This window comes from Trifolium pratense, linkage group LG2 (genome assembly GCF_020283565.1).
Source record: "Trifolium pratense cultivar HEN17-A07 linkage group LG2, ARS_RC_1.1, whole genome shotgun sequence".
Taxonomy (NCBI): Eukaryota; Viridiplantae; Streptophyta; class Magnoliopsida; order Fabales; family Fabaceae; genus Trifolium; species Trifolium pratense.
The window spans coordinates 72,037,491-72,058,301 of NC_060060.1; the positions used below are offsets into that span (position 1 = coordinate 72,037,491).

Genomic DNA, 20,811 nt, shown 5'->3' on the forward strand with positions numbered 1-20,811 from the left:
CAAGAACTTGAATTTATAATCTCAATGAAAGAAGTTGATATCCCATATTATAAAAGAGTTGCAAAATAACTATTAATATTACCGTTATTTGTCTGATGCGGGGTTTGGACTTCCTAGTAGCAAAATAATTGCATTTAGTGGTTTTAAAGCAGTTTGTGTACATTCTCATGAGCTTAGTTCAGGTGGTAGGAAAATCGCATTATATATGCATGGGTCAGAGTTCGAACTCCGAATATCACTTATTCTATTCATCTTAGGGGTAAAATTTCTAACCATTAGTTTGTGTACAACATATAATTCGTGCAATAAGCCCTTGAATACTGAGTTGGATTAGTGATTGGATAAAAAACGGACATAGATTCAATGCAGTCACTGTGATGCAGTCTCACTGCACCCAATCCAGGTCAATAAAAAACTCATCACATAATGCATTATTATAACTAAGAGAATGTTAGCAAAAAAAGAAAAAGAAAAAAGACTTGTAACATCAAATAAAAACACATGGGAGGGCATTATGGACAAACAAGCAAAAAAAAGTATACCCCTGATCTCATATGTGGCAACATCAGATACAGATAACAGAGAAAGAAAGAAAAAAAGTAAATAAAAGCCTCCACTAACTCTACATCATAAAAAAGCCAAAGCACTAAGAAGACTAAAGAAAAAGTCAGATACATAGGAACATCAAAATCAAAATTGTAACACAAATATGTACACACTATATATAATGTACATCAAAAGAACCTCTCTATTTTACATTTGTGCATGCTTTAATCATTGCTCTTACCATAAGCAAGTTGCATCATCTTCAGGAATTAAAGGACTCCTACAAAGTGGACATGTAATGTTCCAATAATCCAACCACTTTTCCAAACACACTTTATGAAAAACATGTCCACAAGATAAACAGTAGTTTATCTCTGATTCAGGTTCAAATTGAGTAAGACACACTGAACAATCATGTTCAGGTTCTTTCCAGCTACTACACACACTGTCAAACCTAAGTGTTGGTGTCCTACTTCTAAACTCTTCAATGAAATCATCTGAGGGACTGAGATGAAATTCATACGACTCAGGTGAGTTTTGAGAGATACTGTAATCTTGTGAAGGAGTGGAAGTTGAGGATAATGGTGAAGCAATGATACCAATTATATGTAGGATAGTCCTAATAATGCCTTTGAATATTGATATTGACATAGCAGTGTTTACTAGAATTATGCATAAAACTCCTTCAGATGGTGCTGGAAGACTTGATAGGCCCATTTTGTGATACACTTTATGATCCAACTTTTGTGCACAAAAGTAGTAACTTATGTGTCAAATAATTAATGGAAACTCTTGTTGATAACTTACCTGTAAACACATCAAAAGGGTATACTTTAATAAAATTAAAGAAAACAAATAATAAAGTGTTGTGTTGACTAATCAATTAAAAAGATTGAATTGATTGGGTTATAGTGGTCAAAATATCTGATTTCACATGTTTACTGCAAAATATCTAGAGTTTGCAACATACCAAGAATTTGGATAAGGAAATAGGAATTTAAAAAATCTCATTGAAAATTGATATTCAGAATACAAATTTTTTTATATTTACAATGGAGCTGATGATCGAAACCAGGACCTCATGCATACTACCCAAATTCCTCACCACTAGACCAGACCTAATGGCTTATTCAGAATACAAATTTGTTATTACCCTAAAAATCTAAACAAATTAGGTAAAAGAGGAACAGAAAAGTTCTGTTCTTTAATAGACAAGAACAAAGGGGTTTTAAGGAGACAAATCAAACAACCAAGTGGAAAAAATTTGTTTTTTTTAAAACCCAATTAGCTTATAATTTGATGTTAAAGTTTCCAGATTTCAAATTGATCAAACTAGATTAAATTATAAGCATTGGAATTTAGGGTGGCTTCTTCATCAACAAAATTACCAAAAAAAACAAAACTTTATGTAACAAAATATGGCTCAAAATTCTTATGTTTAAGGTTACAAGACAAAAACAACAACAACAAAAGAATCATAGAAAGAAACTAACATAGGATCTAACATTTCATGGAAGCATGTTAAATTACAATATGGAAAAATATTAAATACCCATAATAGTGAAGAAGAAGAAAAAAAATGCAATTTTTAGGACTTACAATGAAGGGATTTGAGGATTTGTGAATTGGGTGATGAAATTGAAGTGAAAAGAGGTTGTTATTACAAGTGAGTTTGTGATATTGGAGTTGATGATGAGTAGTGTTTTTCCCACTTTTCCCTTTTGCTTTATAGAGCAATACCCCACTTAACACTAATAGCTAGAGATTCATTGATTATCTCTAGTGTAACCTTAGTTCCTTAACCATGGTTACTAGTTCCTTGTTTTCCGGACAAAAGACGATTAACCATAGTTAGTTTTCTTTTCATCATGTGCCTATCATTTTCTTTGTCTTTCTCATTTTGTATGTGACTCTAAAAAAAAACTGAAAATTAACCCAAACATTAACATAGGTGAGTAATGAGCAGCAGCGGACCTAGGGGTAGGCTGAGGTGGGCCATGGCCCACCCCACCCTCAAATTTTTTTTTTTTTTTTTTTATATGTAGGTTATTAATTTAAATGTATTATTAATGATTTTAAGTCACCCGGTATATATATATGTACAAATATTAATGTAAATATTAATTTAGAGTATATTATTGATGATTATAAGTAATTCGGTACACATATTAGTTCAAGTATTAGTGTAAATGTTAGTTCATAATTAATTGAATTTATAATAATAGATAAAATTAGCAGTTGAACTAGCATATATAAATATGAAATGACATAAAAAATATGTTTAATTAATATTAAATTTTTCAAGTCCCATATTTTCACATTTGTTGCAATTTTAGTCCTATCTCAATATTTTTTTATTACTTTTTTGCTGTAAAATTAGCGAATTTTAATGGGAAAAAATTGTGAATTTTGGTCTCAAATTTGATATTTCATCTTTAGATTCAATGTTGGAGACAATAAATCACGTTTATAGCCAAAAATCACAATTTTTAGAGTAAAAATATAGTTTGTTGGTACCAAAATTGTAACATGTGAAAATAGAGGAGCAAAAAATTCAATTTGAAAATAGATTGACTATTTTTCGGCCCACCCACGATATTTTTTCTGGTTCCGCCACTGGTAATGAGCTTTCATCAAACGACGGGTTGTTCGGGATAATTCGAGTTCAATTCTTGAATGAAACAATTTTTTTTACTATATTTTACTTATCTCGCGACTAAATTTGAATTATTAGGATCTCCTTTTTTTAAGAACCGAAAGGTTAACACTCGCACAAAAAAAAGCTGATAATTAACATACAAATTTATAACGGATAAATTTAAAGAAAATTGAATTTCTTAGTGTTCAATATAATTAGTTCAAATTAACATACAAATTTATAACGGATAAAAAAAAAAAATTATGTTCAATGAATATTTGATCTTTCTTCAAGTAAGATGGTCTTGATAAAACTCTTAGAAACAAAAGAGGGAGCTCCGGAAGTGCAAAGTGAAACAACGAGTCAATATTCGAGGATCGCAAAGAGAGACATCACATTTCAATGCAAAATCTTAAATCATTAAATACTCATTTATCTTCATAATTGAGCTAGAACTAATCACTCAGATTTTGGAAAGTGCTTTGCAATTTCTATTTGTTTACTAGTATTCTTAATTTTGTTATGTTTCTCCCTTCGAGTTATTATTTGGAATTTCTTTTTTACAATATTTGCATCTCATCTTATCCTACTAAACACTTCCAGGTGAGACTGGTTGAATGAAACTTTTCTCTTCTTTTAGTTTTTTTGAAAATTAAGATCATGTGGAAAAATAAATAATTGTAGATTATTAGTTGTTGAATGTTAATTTCATGTTTTTGTGAAGTTTATATAGACAATTTCTCACTTATCACTTCATTCTTACATGTAGAATTGAAGAATGAAATGAATTTTATACAAAAAAAGATGACACTTTAGAGGTTTCCAATGCAAAAGATTGATTCGATTCACTATATACATTTCATCAAAATTTTGAATTGGATCCACGGTTCATATGCCTAAGAACCCTCTTTTTTAGTTTCTTTAACATTGAACTTTGTCATAATGAAAACGAATTCTTGTCCAAGCAACGGTTCATCGCAATTTATCAACTTAAGATATAAATATATTTTTTAGCTTATGATGGAGCCAATAAGAATTGAATTTAGACCTAATGCATACTACTTAAATTCATCACCATTAAACTAAACTTAGTGACTTAATAAGTTCTATTTTAAGATATGTGAGATATCAAAATTCATCACCATTAAACTAAACCTAGTGGACTAAGTCAGTCTCTTTAATAAGTTTTGCAGCACTGCCCAAAATTTTGCAAAGCAGACCATCAAACACGATGTCTCCGAGATAAAACAATTCACAGTTCAAACGGCTACGATTTACTACTGCAATATAAAAAACCGGTCAATATTACACCTTCTATGGTACGATGACCACTCAAATTGGAACTGCTTGCAACCACTCGAATATGGCACAAAAGTCACTCTTAATCGAAACGGGAAAAAGTAAATATATTTTATTTTTGGTGTTAATCCTCTGGTTCCCAAAGGAAGGAAGTCTCGATAATCTAGAGTTCGGCTGCGAGGTAAAATAAAGTCTAACCAAGAATAAAAATTGGGTCGACCAAAAATCAGGAAGAGAGTGATTCCAAAACCGAAAAAGAGGAACATTGAAAGTGAATTTGATTAGTTATCGGATCAAGAATGCATTTAATATATCCAAAAATAATTGAATTATTTTTCAATTTCGGGTATACCATTTTCTTCACCAACAACAACAAACCCAAAAATAATGATGAAGTTTATGAATTATTTTCGTTGGTGCTTACAATTTGCTATTGATCACAATCGGAAGCGAACTTCTCTAGCCTATGATACAACTGTCATTGACATTCTCAATATCTATCAAGTATTGCATAACTGCTAATGATGCTAATAATAGAATAACACAGCAGAATAATTTAAATTTTCTCTTCAATGGATCATTACAAATGAACATGAATCAGTTAATAGAAGTTATACCTCTTCTAGCACAGAAACAGAAACTTTGTAGTCGAAAAGCTTTTGTTCACGAGAAAAGCAAAGTGCTTCTACTCGTCCACACGAATAGTGCTTCTCCAATGACAAATGCTAACCAAATCGAACGAGCGTCTCAGAGAGAGAGTCAAAGAAAATTTGTGGTTAGGATTTTTGTTTTATGATGAAAAACTCTAGCGCCTTAATTGACCACAAGACATATATTGTGTCATCCTTGTATAGTTTAATATCGTGTTTTTGGATCCCGGAATATACTGAGCGACAACTAAGCTCAATATCTCGTATTAACTTAGTTCAACATGGCCATGCATTTTTCTAGTCATATTCCATTAAGAGGCATGTACGCATATATTTCTCTCATCATGCAGGAAGGACAAATCTCATCTAGATTACTCATGTCCCTCAACATGATTCGTGAAGTACATATTAACCAACTTTATAATCATCTTATTACAAACAAAGTTTAAACGACAATAAGACACTTGAGTCCACATCTAGGGATCATAGTTAATTCAGGTTCAAGGGTGGTATAAACCTTTATCACTGTGAATAATTTATAACACATTTATAATATATTATTCTCATGTGCGTGGTATAAATATTATGCTCAATATTTATATATACTTTTGTATGACTTGATATCTCATATCTATGTATGAATTGTGAGATGCAATCATCACGAGTCTACATACATAATGATGGTCTCTCTACACTTTACTATTATTTCAATTCATATTAAAGCTTGAATATGGACACTTTAAGAATAACGTTCTATATGGTAATGAAGTCTCGCAATTAAGTTACACTTAATATTCTTTTAGCAACTTTTTTTTTTTGTTACAAAAAGAGGGCAGGGCCCAAAAAAGAAACTAGAACACTACAGGAACACTCCGAGGCATGCAAGCGCCGGATACATCATTAAAAATTAGACTTCGGAGTTCTCTAGGAGGACTCTCTAGAAGATGCAAATCAAAAGAGTTCAAACTTAGACTGAAATTAGCTAACCAATCAGCTGATCTGTTTCATTCTCGCCATGTATGGTTAAACTGAACATGTCAATTCATGTTCTTGAGATCACGAATATGCTTGATCAAAGTAGGAATATTTCCGTTAACATTGCAGTTTCCTGTTACTATGTCGACCAACATCTTCGAATCACTTTCTACTTGAAGATGGGTAATTTCTTGCCTGCGAGCTAAATTCATTCCAATGTACATGCCCCACATCTCAGCATGGAGCGCATCGCATGAGCCAATTTTACGCGCAAAACTGCTCAAACAATTACCATTGCTATCTCGAAGAAGACCTCAACACCCTGACAGGTTTATTGAGCTTTTATGTGCGCCATCACAATTGAGCTTAATTCATCCTTCTCGAGGTTGCTTCCACCCAATAAAAATAGTATCTTTTTGCCGAGGCCTTCCATTCGCATGAGCTTGCTTGCATCTATCGATCTCGGTAACCATCTTGAGAATCACATGAGTTGGGTTGTTGGGGCGGCGAAAACCCTCCTCAAAGATACTCTTGTTTCTCCACATCCACAAGTGCCAACATGTTACCATAAAAATAGTCTGTCAATCCTTATCGAAGATCCAGTCTCTGCAAGACAAAGGCAAAGAAAAGAAGTTAGTAATATGATTAGAAGTCAATAACCAGATCCAAATTTGGGTTGCATGCATACAATCCCTTAAAACATGGATAATTGTTTCATCATCATTATTCTTTTAGCAACTTTAATGTTATAACTCATAAGTAATAAGTTAGTATATTTATCTGCGAGTATTGGCTCCAAAACTTGGGATCACTCCCATATCAACTTCAAGCTGATTTGCCTCATGTATCTTTCTCTAGTTATTAATGGAATGTGCTTACTTTCAACAATAAAAAATGTCCTGACTGAATTCGTTGTTTTTCTGGCTGCAGAAAATTCCATTTTGTTCTTTATAGGCAACATTGTTACAACTTACAAGTGAAAAATTAGTTGAAATATACCTAAATTGAGTTGTATAATTTAATTTCATGATTAATATTTGGATTAACCTATAGTTCTTAATTTGTTGCTTACCTTCAACAACAACAAAAATGTCTCAAATGCTGAATGCATTGTTTTTTTTTGCTGCAGCAAAATTACATTTTGTTCTTTATATAGGCAACACTGTTACAAGTGAAAAATTAGTTGAAATACCTAAATTAAGTTATATACTTTAATTTCATGATTAATATTTAGATTATCTAGTTCTTAATTTGTTGCATGTTGCATGTTTTGGTTCGTGTCATTTCAATAAAATTATAAAAGAACACAATTACACGATTTTTAAAAAAATTAAAAAAATAAATAAATAAATAATGTTGGCAATTGCTTTATTTAGTGTTTATAGTCCCTAAACATAACTTATCCTTGGTCTGACATGATTTAACTCTCTTATAAAAGTGTTTGTAGTAAATTTCATTTCATTCTTTTATATGCAACACTATTAGAAGTGGCAAATTAGTTGGAATACCTAAATTGAGTTATACATTAATTTTGTGATTAATATTTGGACTAAACCTTTCGTTCTTAATTTGTTGCTTGTTCTAGTTCGTTTTATTTCATTTCATAAAACTATAAAAGAAAGATGTCACAATCATACAATATTTTTTGAAAAATGTTAGCAAAGTGTCTTTAAGATGTTATTTAGTCTTTGTTTGATTTTACATTTACACCCATATGACGTACGTTATCTGAGTTTGGCTTGATTTAACATAAACACTCATGTAAAGATCTTGTAAAAAAAAACCACTCATGTAAAGATGTTTGAATTATTTTTTTTGACAACTCAATTTTGTGTTAAGAAAAAAGTTGATTCTTAATGAAGCATGAAATTATAACTTCCTCGATAAATCAAATCGATTATACCACATGCATGTCTCATTCATTTGGTTTCGGGGACGGACATAGGGGGCAAGTAGGGGCTGAGGCCCCCCTCTTGTCGTATTTTTTTTTCATATACTTGTTCTTCATACATATGTACACATAAATTGATATTTGAGAGATGTGTTTAAAGATTAGTAACTACCGTTTGATGCAAAACATGTACCCACAACATAGTAATTGTAACAATTTACTTTAAAATATTTTGATAATATATATTATATACTACTAGAGTCCAAATTCAATTAAGTTAGTTCTGATTGTTTGCTACAAGTGAGAGATTATTTTCTACTATGAAGATTGTGAAAAATAGGTTGAGAAACAAGATAGAAAATGAATTTCAAAATAATTATGTGATTAGTTACACCGAGAGAAGAATTGCTAAAAATTTTAATACAAATTCAGTTGTTGATGAATTTTATGATATAGAGCAATATCGTGTACAATTTAGATAAACAATGTGATGTATTTTTTATTTTTTATTGAGTATATTTAAATACTATTATAATTATTATTTATTTAATATTTATTATTTAGGAATTCCAGCCCCCCGTTTTATAGATTCCTGGATCCGTCCCTGTTTGGTTTGATTTAAATTTTATGAAAGAATATTAAAAAAATTGAATCAACCCAAATTAATATTATTTTATTGGTTCATATTGTTTTTCACCACCTTACCAAAAAAAAAAATTGTTTTTCACCCAAAAACTAAATAAAATTGACATGTTATACCCCTATGTGAATCAATCAAGCTGGGTGGGGTCGAAACTGACCCGTTTTGACACTTGTAATATTTTTCTGAAAATATCTTCTTTTGTCAAATATAAAAATAACTCACCTTGTTTTCTTGTTGCAATATGAACGATATTATTGGTGCTAGTGGACACTGGACAGAATGCTTATTCCTTTGGGCTATCAATGGTCAAAGGGGATAGAGAAACTACATACTCCTTATGTTCTAAAACAATCTTCTATTGTTGTTTCAGAATAATAAGTTTTAAAAATCTAAGATATTTGTTCTAAATAATTATAATAATCTATGTTGGGTTTTAAGAGTAAGTTTACATCGATTATGATTGGATAAAATGTTTGATATACAATAGAGGTAATTCATATACCTTAATGTTTTAAGATTTTGAGTGAAGATTAGATGCGGGCGTCTCCCTATTTTATGGTCTGGAGCATTGAACTGTTATTTCCCTCAATCCCTTTTTAGATTTTCCAACAAGTAGTATCAAAGCTTTTGGTTCGATTCAGAAATAGGAGTTCTTCGTAAGCTCTTTGGTTGCAACAATGTATGGTCTTCCACATCAAAAAATAAGATTTTGAGTGAAGATGCGACCGTCTCTCTATTTTGTGATCTTGGAGCATTGAATTGTTATTTCGCTTGGTACTTTCTTAGATTTTTCAATAAACGGTATCAAAGCTCTTTGTTTTTAACCGTATCTTTAGAGTATTTGTGTTCTTTTCATTAGAAAACCATTAGAAAATTAGAATTTATAATTAAAAAAATACATGTAATTGAGGGAGTACTGCTTGGTGCTCCACGATCAGAAACTTATCCACAATATAATATTTAGCAAAAGTACCAATTTTTTATTAATATTATCTACAAATTTATTCTTTTCTACGACACCAAGAAAAAGTAACCAATAAAATCACTTACTATGTATATAATTCAATGGTTGGTACGGAGATTCTATCCTATGGCCTTTTTCAGCATATATTCTTCAAAAAGGTTATGTATAAAAGTACAAAAAAAACAATCAAGTTGAGCGCTAGTGATTGATGCGCGAGGCACGCGAATGTCAAGGACCAGGATCGAGCGCTAGTTATTGATGCACAGGATATGCGAATGTCAAGGACCAGAATCGAGGGTAGTGATTGATGTGCAGGGCATGCGAATGTCAAGGACCAGGATCCAGCGCTAGTGATTGATGCGCAGGACATGCGAATGTCAAGGACCAGGATCAAGCGTTAGTGATTGATGCGCAAGGCATGTGAAAGTCATAAAGTTCCCTGAGTTCGATTCCCACACTAAAAAGAAGCATCAAGAAAACACATAAATTCCGGTCACAAACAAAACTTGTATTGGTAGATTTCCAGCAGCATACATGATATCCTATTCTATACATAGTACTAACACCATTTGAATATATCCTTTACAGTTTGTCTTAAGTCAGATCCATTTATACATCTAATTGCATACATGTAGATTGTGTGCTATACATCTCAGAGTAGAGAGGCCACATATTACAATATACAACTATTGCAGTTTATCGCCAACCGTCAAATTAACAAACTCATCATCATGCCTTCTCAGGCACTTCGAGACGCGACTATAACATAGGACATGACAAACATGGTGCATTGGTTAAGGACAGAGAATCTGGATGGAACACTTCTCAATTCTTTCGGAAGAATTAAGAAGAAAAAATTGCCAAGTTTCGATATACTTGGTAGTGAAGGAAAGAGAATCAGCTTCTGAGTTTATACTGTTGAACACAGCCTTCTTTGACTCTTGATCGTCCGAGAAGAAAGCTAGATCCCTGTGATAAAATCAGACAGATTGTCATTACACGGAAAAAGAATGCATCAAATTTCATCCATTTTCAGGTATAATTGTGTCTTAACTTTAAAATAACATGGTTAAATATTGTACACTCAATAGCTTCTGGTTTGGCTCAAAGGGTCATAATCGTAGGCCTCGCCAGCTTTGACAAACCGGCCTTTCACGCGTCTTCGGACGTCAGCTCTTTCCTTGCGAGAGGCATACCTCACTCTTTTGTCGAACCTAGAAGATAATAAAAATCAATGTTAAAACAAATCAAGAGAAAACACAATTTGAAGTTTTGAAACAAGATTAATCCACTAATCTCTAGCTTGTTAGCAAAGATGGTAACACATAATCATTTAAGTTTTTATATTAGGCCTAACTTATTCTTACAAAACCGGTTTGTAAAGTGAGCCACTATTTATAAACTTTTTTCAGGCGTTATCTCTTTTAAGGGAGAGTTTCCCAGGTGCTTAAGCGCTTATCACAAGCCCAACAAGTTTGTTGTATAAGCTGATAGCTCAGAAGAGGTCAAAGCCTATGAAGCACAGATACTCCTCAGATTAGGCGTGTTTCAGTGTTGAACATGTGTTGGTGTCAAACACCGACACAACACCAACACTTATGATTACACTGAACTATGTCAATTATTAACGGTGTCGACGTGTCAGTGTTCGTGCTTCATAGGTCAAAGCTCATTCCAACCCATGTTAGGTGTTGTTCATTAACACATTCATTAGGTAAAGTTATTAATTATCAGTTTACATTAAACAGTATTGTTGCAATTACTTACTTGCGAGTCTTCTTCTTTTCCTTGTATCGCATAACAGCACTACAGCGATTAGCAGATTGTAGTTGTAGCTCATTTTCAGGACAAGTGTTTAACCAAGGAGGTTCTCCCATGAGAAGCATTGAAGAAGCTCCACAATCTTGATAGTCTCCACCACCACCGTCTTCATTAATACCAGAAAAAGAAAGGCTTGATTGGGATGGTTTTGCCGTAATACAAAGATTCGGTTCAGTTTTAGTACTCAATATAGAATCTGCAGATGCTGCAGTGCTGCATGCTGGTTGTGCTGCATTAACATGTCCAATTGATGAACCCTGCACATAAAAATTAGATATAGAAATAAGTACTCTACTTAAAATTAACTAAAGCCTGAAGGTGAAAACAACTTGTATTAAGTTGTACAAACACTTTGAGCAAGAACTTTCAATAGTAGACACAGCCCTGTTTGGATAAACAGCTTAATTAAGCGCTTATAGCATAATTGCTTATCATATAAGTGCTTATATATAAACTATTTCTAAAACAAACGATAAATAAAGTCAAATTGTTCTCATATAAGTAATACGTTGCTTTCATAAGCTATCCTGGAGAGCTTATAAACATGTCACAAGTTGTTTCCATAAGCTCTCCCAAATAGTCTCAAGTCACAGATGCTTATGCCAATAGGTAAACTCAAATAAGTCGATGCAATCAAATGATAGAAAAGGCAAGATTATCGCAGACAAAGAATGACAAAATTAAGCACCTCAGCTGCAATAGCATCTTGACAATTGGAATCTCCAGCAGACATGGCCTTTGCTCCAAATAAGCTGTTAAATCCACCGTTTTCAAAAAGCTCTTCAGAATGAGTAAGGGCCATACCAAAAAGTTCATCATAGTTCTCAATATTTATATCCATTTCATCCATATCGAAATCGCCATACAGATCATCATCATCTTCACTTGCATCAGGGCAATTTTTAGCAGGACAGTATAACTGGAGATCAACAATGAGAGTTAGCTATATAATAATTAAACGAAATTGTGAAAATTTCTATTACAAACCTCAAGTTGTGTAACTCATTTAAGTAAATTAGATACAAGTCGGCAAAATCATATATAATAAACTTTCTTTTAATTAAGCCATCCACATGAAAATGACAATATAACATTTAGGTATACCTTTGGCACACATTCATTGGTAGGTCCATCTGAGCGGTCAAGCATACGCGGTTCTTTGCTTGATTCTGGCTTTGAAGATGTACCGACGAAAGACTTATCCGAATCAGGTAAATCAGTAGCTTTATCTGAATCAGACACATTCTGGTTTTTCGGATCGACCCAAGCACTCCTATTCTCATTAATACTCATGAAACCTAATTCTTGCTCACATGTAGTTTCACTCAAAGAAGGGATATCCAACACAAAAGACCATATTGAAGAAAGTTCGGACGACGAAGGACAACCGGAGTAACAATTAATTGTTTGTCTCTTATGATTGGAAGATGTAGAGTTATTACCATGACCTAACCAATCACAATTCTGACAAAGTGAAATTTTCTCTTCAGAACACCTAACCAAAGCTGGTTGTGAACTGCATCTTTCACATAAAAGTGTCCTCGAATGTCTTCGAGCTAGCGTATTCGCTGAATGAACATTTCGATCACACGACAAACATAAACATGCTGCATCGGAACGGCAGTACACCATCGACCTTTGGTCTCCACAAAAATCACATATGTAACCCATCTTTAAACTGATCTTTCAATCCTGTAACTGTGAAACTTTCAAATAGTGTGACAAAGATAGTAGATTCTCAAAACTGTGAATTCGGCAGCTGCAAAAAAAATAATAAATTAGTTACCATTTAATATAATAAGAATAAGAACTATATAATTAGCAAAAAGGAAAAAAAAATTGGGAATTTCATTTTGAACAAAACTAGTATACATGCCATGGCAAGTAATTCATAGTTTCATACAACAAGGATTGTGAAAACTTGCAACCAAGATTAAGAAAAAAGTTCAAAGTATTGGTAAAAGAATTTGCAAGATTTTGGATTTGAAAATACAAATTATTTTACATATCAAATGAAATTTTCATTTTCATCATCATTCATCAAATCAACAACAAACAACTTAAAAGAGAAAAAATAATAATAGGATAATCTATAAGTATCAGATCAATATAAAATAACCAAAAAAGTCAGAAAAATCACTTAACACATAATCATATAACCACAAAAACATGAACAAAAAAGGGGGAAAATAAACAGAAACAACTAATTCAAGCACCAAATAGCAAAACAATTACCAGTCTCATAAAAATTTAAACTTTTGATTATCTTTAAACACTCACAAAAAGATGTTCCAAACCCAGAAAAACAAAACAAAAACAAAACCATATTTTTCATGAAAAGCAAAGAAGGAAAACTACACAAGCTAAGAAAATTACCTTAAGGCAAGGAAAACAAAGAGTACAAGATCTGTAAGCAAAAGGGTATTGCTTTTTCAGGAAAAAGCATAGATTTTTGTTATGCAAAACCTGAAAGCAAAGAAAAAAACTGAACTTTAGAAGATATTTCTCTCTCTTTCTTATGGTAGCTACTAAATAAGATATTTTTTTGAGTTGAGAGTTATAAGACAGAACAGAACATAAGATAGATAAGAAATAGGAAAGGAAGAGAAGATATTATTTGTAGGTCAGATATTATTTGAGAGGAATAATAATGGAAATTGGTGTGTGTATGGTTAAAAGTGACATAATCAAAGTTTGATAAAAAAAAAGTGCAAAAACAAAAAGAGTAAAAAAATAGATATAATGGAAGTAGGGTCATGTCCTTTTCTTAGTGAAAAGAAAAGGTTAGGACTTTTCTTTTGCTTTTTGGTTCTTCACATCAAAAAATTAAATGCATAGACAACTTAACAGCTGCTATTTTTATTATTATATTTATTGAAAAAAATGCACTTTTTCAATTTGTCTTGTTGCCACTGTGATTCCACATGGTTATTTTTGCACTTATTTTCTCTTTTTATTTCTTTACTATATTTGTGTTTTATTCATTTTTTTGGCTTAATTAAATATATATTAGGTTGTTTAATTTATTCTAAAAGTTTAGTTTAATTTTATAATTTTAAAATAAATGGATTTGGCTCCTATTTATGTCGTCTTAAATATTTTGAAGATCTTGTTTTAATCTTAAAAATTTGGCTTAATAAAAAAAGCAGTGAAATTTTTAATTTGTATAATAAACAATATTGCTCTCGAAAATAAGAATGATTTCTAACGTCTACGCTTCAAAATTATTGTTATTAATTTTATTAAAAATAAGGAGTACTGTTTTGGCGTGCAGTTGTAATTGCAGAGTAAAACTATTTTTTTTTTTTTTGTAATAGACAACACTTCGCCATAAAAACAAAATTGTTCTTGTATGTACAGGTTATGACTGCAATTTTTTTTTCTCATTTGCAAATTTTTTTGTGTTATCATAGATCTAAATGAAAACTTTCGAGCCCAAAATATTTAAGCCAGTAAATTAGTGTACTTTGGCCCCTCAACGTAATCCCCTAATAGATAGATATGATCGTATATTTTTATAAGTTAAAAGAGCATTAATTTATACAAGTTAGGTACTAAATTGACTGATTTTAAATTTAAAGAAACTAAGTTGTGTTAAATTTAAATGCTCTTAATTTACAAAACAATTACTTAAATTAGGAGAAAAAATTGGCAGATTTTTAATTTAAGAGACTAAACTCACTTTTAAAATAAGTTAAGAGATTAAAGTGTAAAGACAGGCATTTGAGCTTTTATTTTTATGTTATATGATATATATATATATATATATATCCATATTATCAAATTTTTAAAAAGATAAATCAATAAATACTTAAATAGTCAATGTAAGGTTGAACTTGGTTCTGTAAAAAAAAAAGGTTGAACTTTGCTGAAAAGTACAACATCACATGCTTGTTGAGGTGGACAAATGGGAGCATTGTTTTGTGACCTTTTGTGCTTCTTTTTCTCTTTAAGATTGGCTTTTTAGACTTTTTGGTGGTAATGGCAAGTCATCCATGGATTTTGGGTACCTTGGTTTCGTACCCCTACAGCAATCACTTACTCAATCACCAATGATGGACATCATATAAGCAAACACTATCATATACCTAATATCTTAATGTTTTAATTAACCACGTATTGCTAAAAATTTAATATGGGAATCTCATATACCATCCTCTTAGCAACCTATTCAATGTTATTGTTAGATGGTAAACCTCTAGATCTCCTGTCTTTGTATTAACAAAAGTTAAAAGCATTTTTTTTTTTAATTTCATGAAAAAATAAACACATTTACAAAATTATATTTTTATGTTATTTATTACTAACCTGTCTCATTTCAATTGTTTACAATATTTTTAAAATTCTATGTTATTTATTACAAAAATAATTAAAATTACTTGCAATAGAGACAAAATATATACAAATAAATGCAATAAAAATAGTCAAAATTATTTATATTAGAGAAGAAAAATATATTTTGAATACATAATTAATGCCATAATGAAGACTAGAGACTACAACTTTTTTTTGAATAAACTAGATAATACAACTTTTTTTTTTTTGGGTACATAACTAGATAATACAACTTTAAAAAGGGGGCTATGAGAGTTGAGTTGTCTAGTTTTTATTGACCATGTTTTCTATTCAACAATTTTTTATTCAGATAATATATGATCACTATTTTTAAAAATTGACAAACATTGAGTAAACAATAGATATTAGGTAAGTAATTACTGTAATTACATTAATCAAAGTAGGCAGTTTTTGTGATAGAGATGTAATTTAGTTGGGATTTTTTTTTTCTTTCATTCTATTCATTTTCTCGCGCCCTATAAAATTATAAAATATATTTCTATTTGTTATTTAAGTAGCAGAACATCCTATCAGATTTATTTTTTATAACGTTCACTATTTAAATAATGACGACATTTAAAAAAAAAACATTCTTATAATGTCCGTTACTTAAATAGATAAAAGGTAAAACGGAAAATTCATAGGACACATGAGAAATTAATAGTGAAAATCTCAATTTAGCTTCTTTATTTTTCTGGTACAAGTAATTTAGCTATGTTATTATCTAATTGGTATTTAATGTATGACTCTAACTCATTCTTATACACCAATAATTTTTCTGGTGAGCTCATCATGAAACTCATTCATTTGACCACATCATCTATATTGTGTAGCAAGTGTGATATTGAAAGTCCCACATTTTTTAAAAAAAATAAAGGTTGAACACTTTATAAATGAGAGGACTCATAAATCAATGGCCTACGACGTGTTTGGTAGAGGTGAGTTCAGGGAAAGAGAAATCGAGGCCAGAGAGATAAAAGATACAATGTGCATAAGGTTTTGAGTAAATATGTGATGTTTAACTCACTTGTGTGACTATTTTTCGTCCAATATGGACGATCTCCTGGACTCTCCTCATGATCTAACAATTTGTCCACCATTATTAGAAAGACTTTCAATATAAAAAGTTGGTCATTGTATATTTATATATGTTAGTTCAATTGTTAATTTTACCTAACACTACAACTTATATTCGCTATCAACCATTTTTCGTCAAACAAAACTAAAGTTGATTATTATAAAATTAGATTGCATACATTCAAATAATACTCTACGTATACCTTGAAATCATCAATAATAAACTATGAACTAATACTTGAATTAATACGTGTATTGAGTGATTCTAAGCTAATACACCCTGCGTGACAATATATAAGTAAAAGTTACTTTTCTAGGTTCATTCCATAATTAATGTATCTGGTCTATAATATAGACCAAATATATTAAATATGTAATGAACCTAAAAATGTATTTTTTGCTTATATATTGTCACGAAGGGAATATGTACATTAATATTTGTGCTAATATGTATACCAAATAACTTGAAATCATTTATAATATACTTCAATTAATACTATACTATAAAAAAAATTGTTTATAAAAAAAATACTATAAAAAAAATTATTGTGTTAGGGGTGGGTCATGGCCCACCTCAGCCTACCCATGGTATCGCCATTGGAAATTATGTATATGGGTTATCTCACATATATGATGCTCAATATTCATACAATATCAAAGGATTTTCAATTTTTTATGGATGATCTATATGATATAAACTTTCAATCTAACGGTGAATTTTGTAAAATTCGTATTCATTATAATATAATTGCTAACTTGGGCATCATGCACCACTTAACAAAACCATAAATATGTAGTATTGTGTCCACGCGTTAATGGTGCACAAGAGCACCATGTACAACCATAATTATTTTTGATTTTTTTTTGTTTATAATGAGCTGATGGTCGAACTCATAACCTATATCATACTACTCGATTCCTTCACCACTGGATCAAATTTAGTGGTTTATTATTTTTGATTTTTTAAATAAATAAAAAATCAGCTATATAGTGACTTAATGCAAGACAAAATCTTGTTCATTAATTAAATTTAAAATCAATAAATTCTAAAACTATTAGACCACATATAATTAATGCAAGACATGCTCAAATTGTGCATGTTAAACAAAATCTTATCTTTTATTTGAGTATATTTACAAGTACAAATAATAATAAAAAAGATGACGTAAGAATTATACTTACACATCACATGTCATGGTCGGTTACATATATGACCTACTAGTTTATTAACTAAATTTATAATATTTCTAACAAAAAAAAAATAATATAAAATTGGAAGCACTATTAGACTTAAGACTGTTTGGTAACTTCAATGAATTATAGTTTATTCGACTAGCTTATAAGCTTGTTTAATAAAAATGTGAAGTGTTTGGTAACGAGCTTCTCTAACTAGCTTATAATATTTTTTGATATGTTATTTCAAGTAGCGTATGTGCTTATAATTTTTTATATTTTTCCCATTTTTACCCTTATTATTTTTATTTTTTATTTTTTTAAATATAATAATTATCTATTAATCATGTGCTTTTATGTCATTTTATACTTACAACAGCTAAATATGTCAAATACTTTAATTATATTCTACTAACTTTTCAGTTATAAGCTATCAGCTATAAGGTATTTTTTAAGCTATAAGCTAGTTTTTCAGTTGTAATAGTTTTGTATTTAGCAAACAGAGCCTTAACTCAAAGTCCTTGAATTATACTTTGCTTTTATAAAGTTTTACAACTACAAAAACAAAAATAATAAAATAAGAATTAAACTTACATATCATATCATGGTCGGTTTATGGACAAATTAGTTTATGACTAAATTCCACCAAAAAAAGTTAATGTACTATTAAATTTATTTAAAAAATAGAGGGCACTATAGTTTGACATAAAGATCAATATATGTATACACTATACACCTCGTATCTATTTTCTTTTTCCTTGATTGCCCTAACCTTTTTCTTTTGTCACTAACGTGCTAGTAACGATTAAGAGTCCTACATCGGTTGAGAGATGGTTTGACTAAGTGTTTATATACTAGAGGCAATTCTCACCTTACAAGTCGATTTTGTAAAGATGAGTTAGGTCCAATACTCATTTCTAATATGGTATCAGAGCCTCACCACGATCCGTTGGGCCACCTATTATCAGGTTTCCGCTATCGGGCCACCTACCGTTTATATCCACGCACCGAGCCCAATAGTGCTGGGCGTGAGGGGGTGTGTTAAGAGTCCCACATCGGTTGAGAGATGGTCTGACTAAATTTTATATACTAGAGGCAATTCTCACCTTACAAATCGGTTTTGTAAGGATGAGTTAGACTCAATACTCATTTCTAATAGTAAACAACAAAAATTCACATCAATAAAAAATTTCAAATTCGGATTTAAATAAAGGTGTTTAATTAAATAATATTGGCATTTAACAATTGAGTGGCACTTCGTCCTTACTCTTTAGTATTAATTGGTAAAATATAAAATTTCATATTTTGGTCATCACAATAAGTCAATAAAGAACATTTAGAGAGTGTCATAGAGACATGAGAGGGAGTAGTAGAGGATCTGTACCGTTTTGTGTTTTTTTACCAAAGATCTATATCTTATTTATTTATCTAAGTTTAAAAATGATTTGCGCACTAAGTGAAGATTTTGTCTTGGGTGTCTTAGTTTCATATATTTGCCTTAGTATCTCGCCATTTCGAAAGTAATGTTTACCAAGAAAAATATGAATCTCGATTGTGGATAGACCGATAGATGTGATTGTATTGTAGTCTGTTATATTTAAACAGTTTGATTAAGATTAGATGATTTAAATTTTCAATTTGAATTATATATTTAAAAAAAAAACAATTAAAATTTAATCTTAAAATTGAACTGTTTAATATTGATCGAATGATTCTGATATGCATGCTTTGTATGCAATCACACTACATTGAATCCATTCCTTTTACACGTTACAACTGCAAAGGTAAAAGAAGATTGATATTAGGGCATTTTCTCAATTAATTTTCTTAGAAATTATATAAAATAAGCCTTTAAAATTATTAATTTTATACCTAGGACTCCTTCCCTCAACAACCAAAAAATTAACACTTACCCAAAAAAAAACCAAAAAATTAACAAAAAAACATCAGTTAAGCTCAGCGAATAATTTTTTCGGTGGTCGGATTCTAAGAGTGTCTCTAAATAGGAGTAGCATAAAGATTTTTCAACAATAAAATATTGACTTGACATGTCACATATAATATTTGCGTTTGTAGCAGTTAGGTCTTAAGTTATTTAGGGCTTAATTAGTAAAATGGTCCCTTAAAAACATTTTTGGTTTCAGATTGGTCCCTTAAAGAAAAAAAGGTCCAAATAGGTCCCTTAAAGAAAAAAAAGTCCGAATAGGTCCCTTAAAGACATCTCCGTTAATCAGTTTGGTCCTATTTAGACCTCTTTTTAGGGACCAAACTGATTAACGGAGATGTCTTTAAGGGACCTATTCGGACTTTTTTTCCTTTAAGGGACCTATTTGGACCTTTTTTTCTTTAAGGGACCAATCTGAAACCAAAAATGTCTTTAAGGGACCATCTTACTAATTAAGCCAGTTATTTAGATAATGATGACAGCCAATTATATGATATTTTTAGTAGTAGATTAATATAGTTTTTATAGTAAATAAAGACCAAAAGCAAGGAAATATCAGGAAAAATGAAGACACAATGACCATAAGCAACAAAAATTGAAAAAGTGTAACGACCCATTTTTCGTATTCGTATATTTTATTAAATGTTATTTTATTTATTAATTGGCTTTTATTATTTTAGTGAGCGGCGAATAATTATTTAGCCGAACGTAAGTTATTAGACGCGAGAACCTTTGTTTTGGGCTTGAGGGGCGTGGGAGGCCATATGGGCCTAAGCCAATTGGGCTTGGTCCATGACTTTAGGGAATGGTATAAGTAGCAATATCAACCTTGAATAGTATCATAACTTCATTTC

General features: G+C 30.8%; 2 protein-coding genes across 3 annotated transcripts; both read right to left on the reverse strand.

The window, feature by feature from the left end:
• Positions 1-517: 517 nt before the first annotated feature.
• LOC123908367 (probable E3 ubiquitin-protein ligase XERICO) lies at positions 518-2,297 on the reverse strand. The gene is made up of 2 exons (XM_045958989.1): positions 2,146-2,297; positions 518-1,353 (listed from the first exon to the last, which is right to left on the reverse strand). The coding sequence occupies exon 2, from the start codon at positions 1,261-1,263 to the stop codon at positions 784-786; it is 480 nt and encodes a 159-aa protein (XP_045814945.1). The 5' UTR covers positions 1,264-1,353; positions 2,146-2,297; the 3' UTR covers positions 518-783.
• A 7,796-nt stretch (positions 2,298-10,093) lies between these two features.
• On the reverse strand, positions 10,094-14,244 carry LOC123906976 (zinc finger protein CONSTANS-LIKE 9). 2 transcript variants are annotated; one of them, XM_045957020.1, is made up of 6 exons: positions 13,804-14,244; positions 12,532-13,186; positions 12,116-12,346; positions 11,374-11,684; positions 10,689-10,820; positions 10,094-10,575 (listed from the first exon to the last, which is right to left on the reverse strand). In XM_045957020.1, the coding sequence occupies exons 2-5, from the start codon at positions 13,096-13,098 to the stop codon at positions 10,691-10,693; spliced, it is 1,239 nt and encodes a 412-aa protein (XP_045812976.1). In that variant the 5' UTR covers positions 13,099-13,186; positions 13,804-14,244; the 3' UTR covers positions 10,094-10,575; positions 10,689-10,690. The 2 variants fall into 2 exon arrangements, with proteins under 2 accessions (XP_045812976.1, XP_045812974.1); XM_045957018.1 differs by having other exon boundaries at positions 10,661-10,820; positions 13,804-14,132.
• Positions 14,245-20,811: the final 6,567 nt, after the last annotated feature.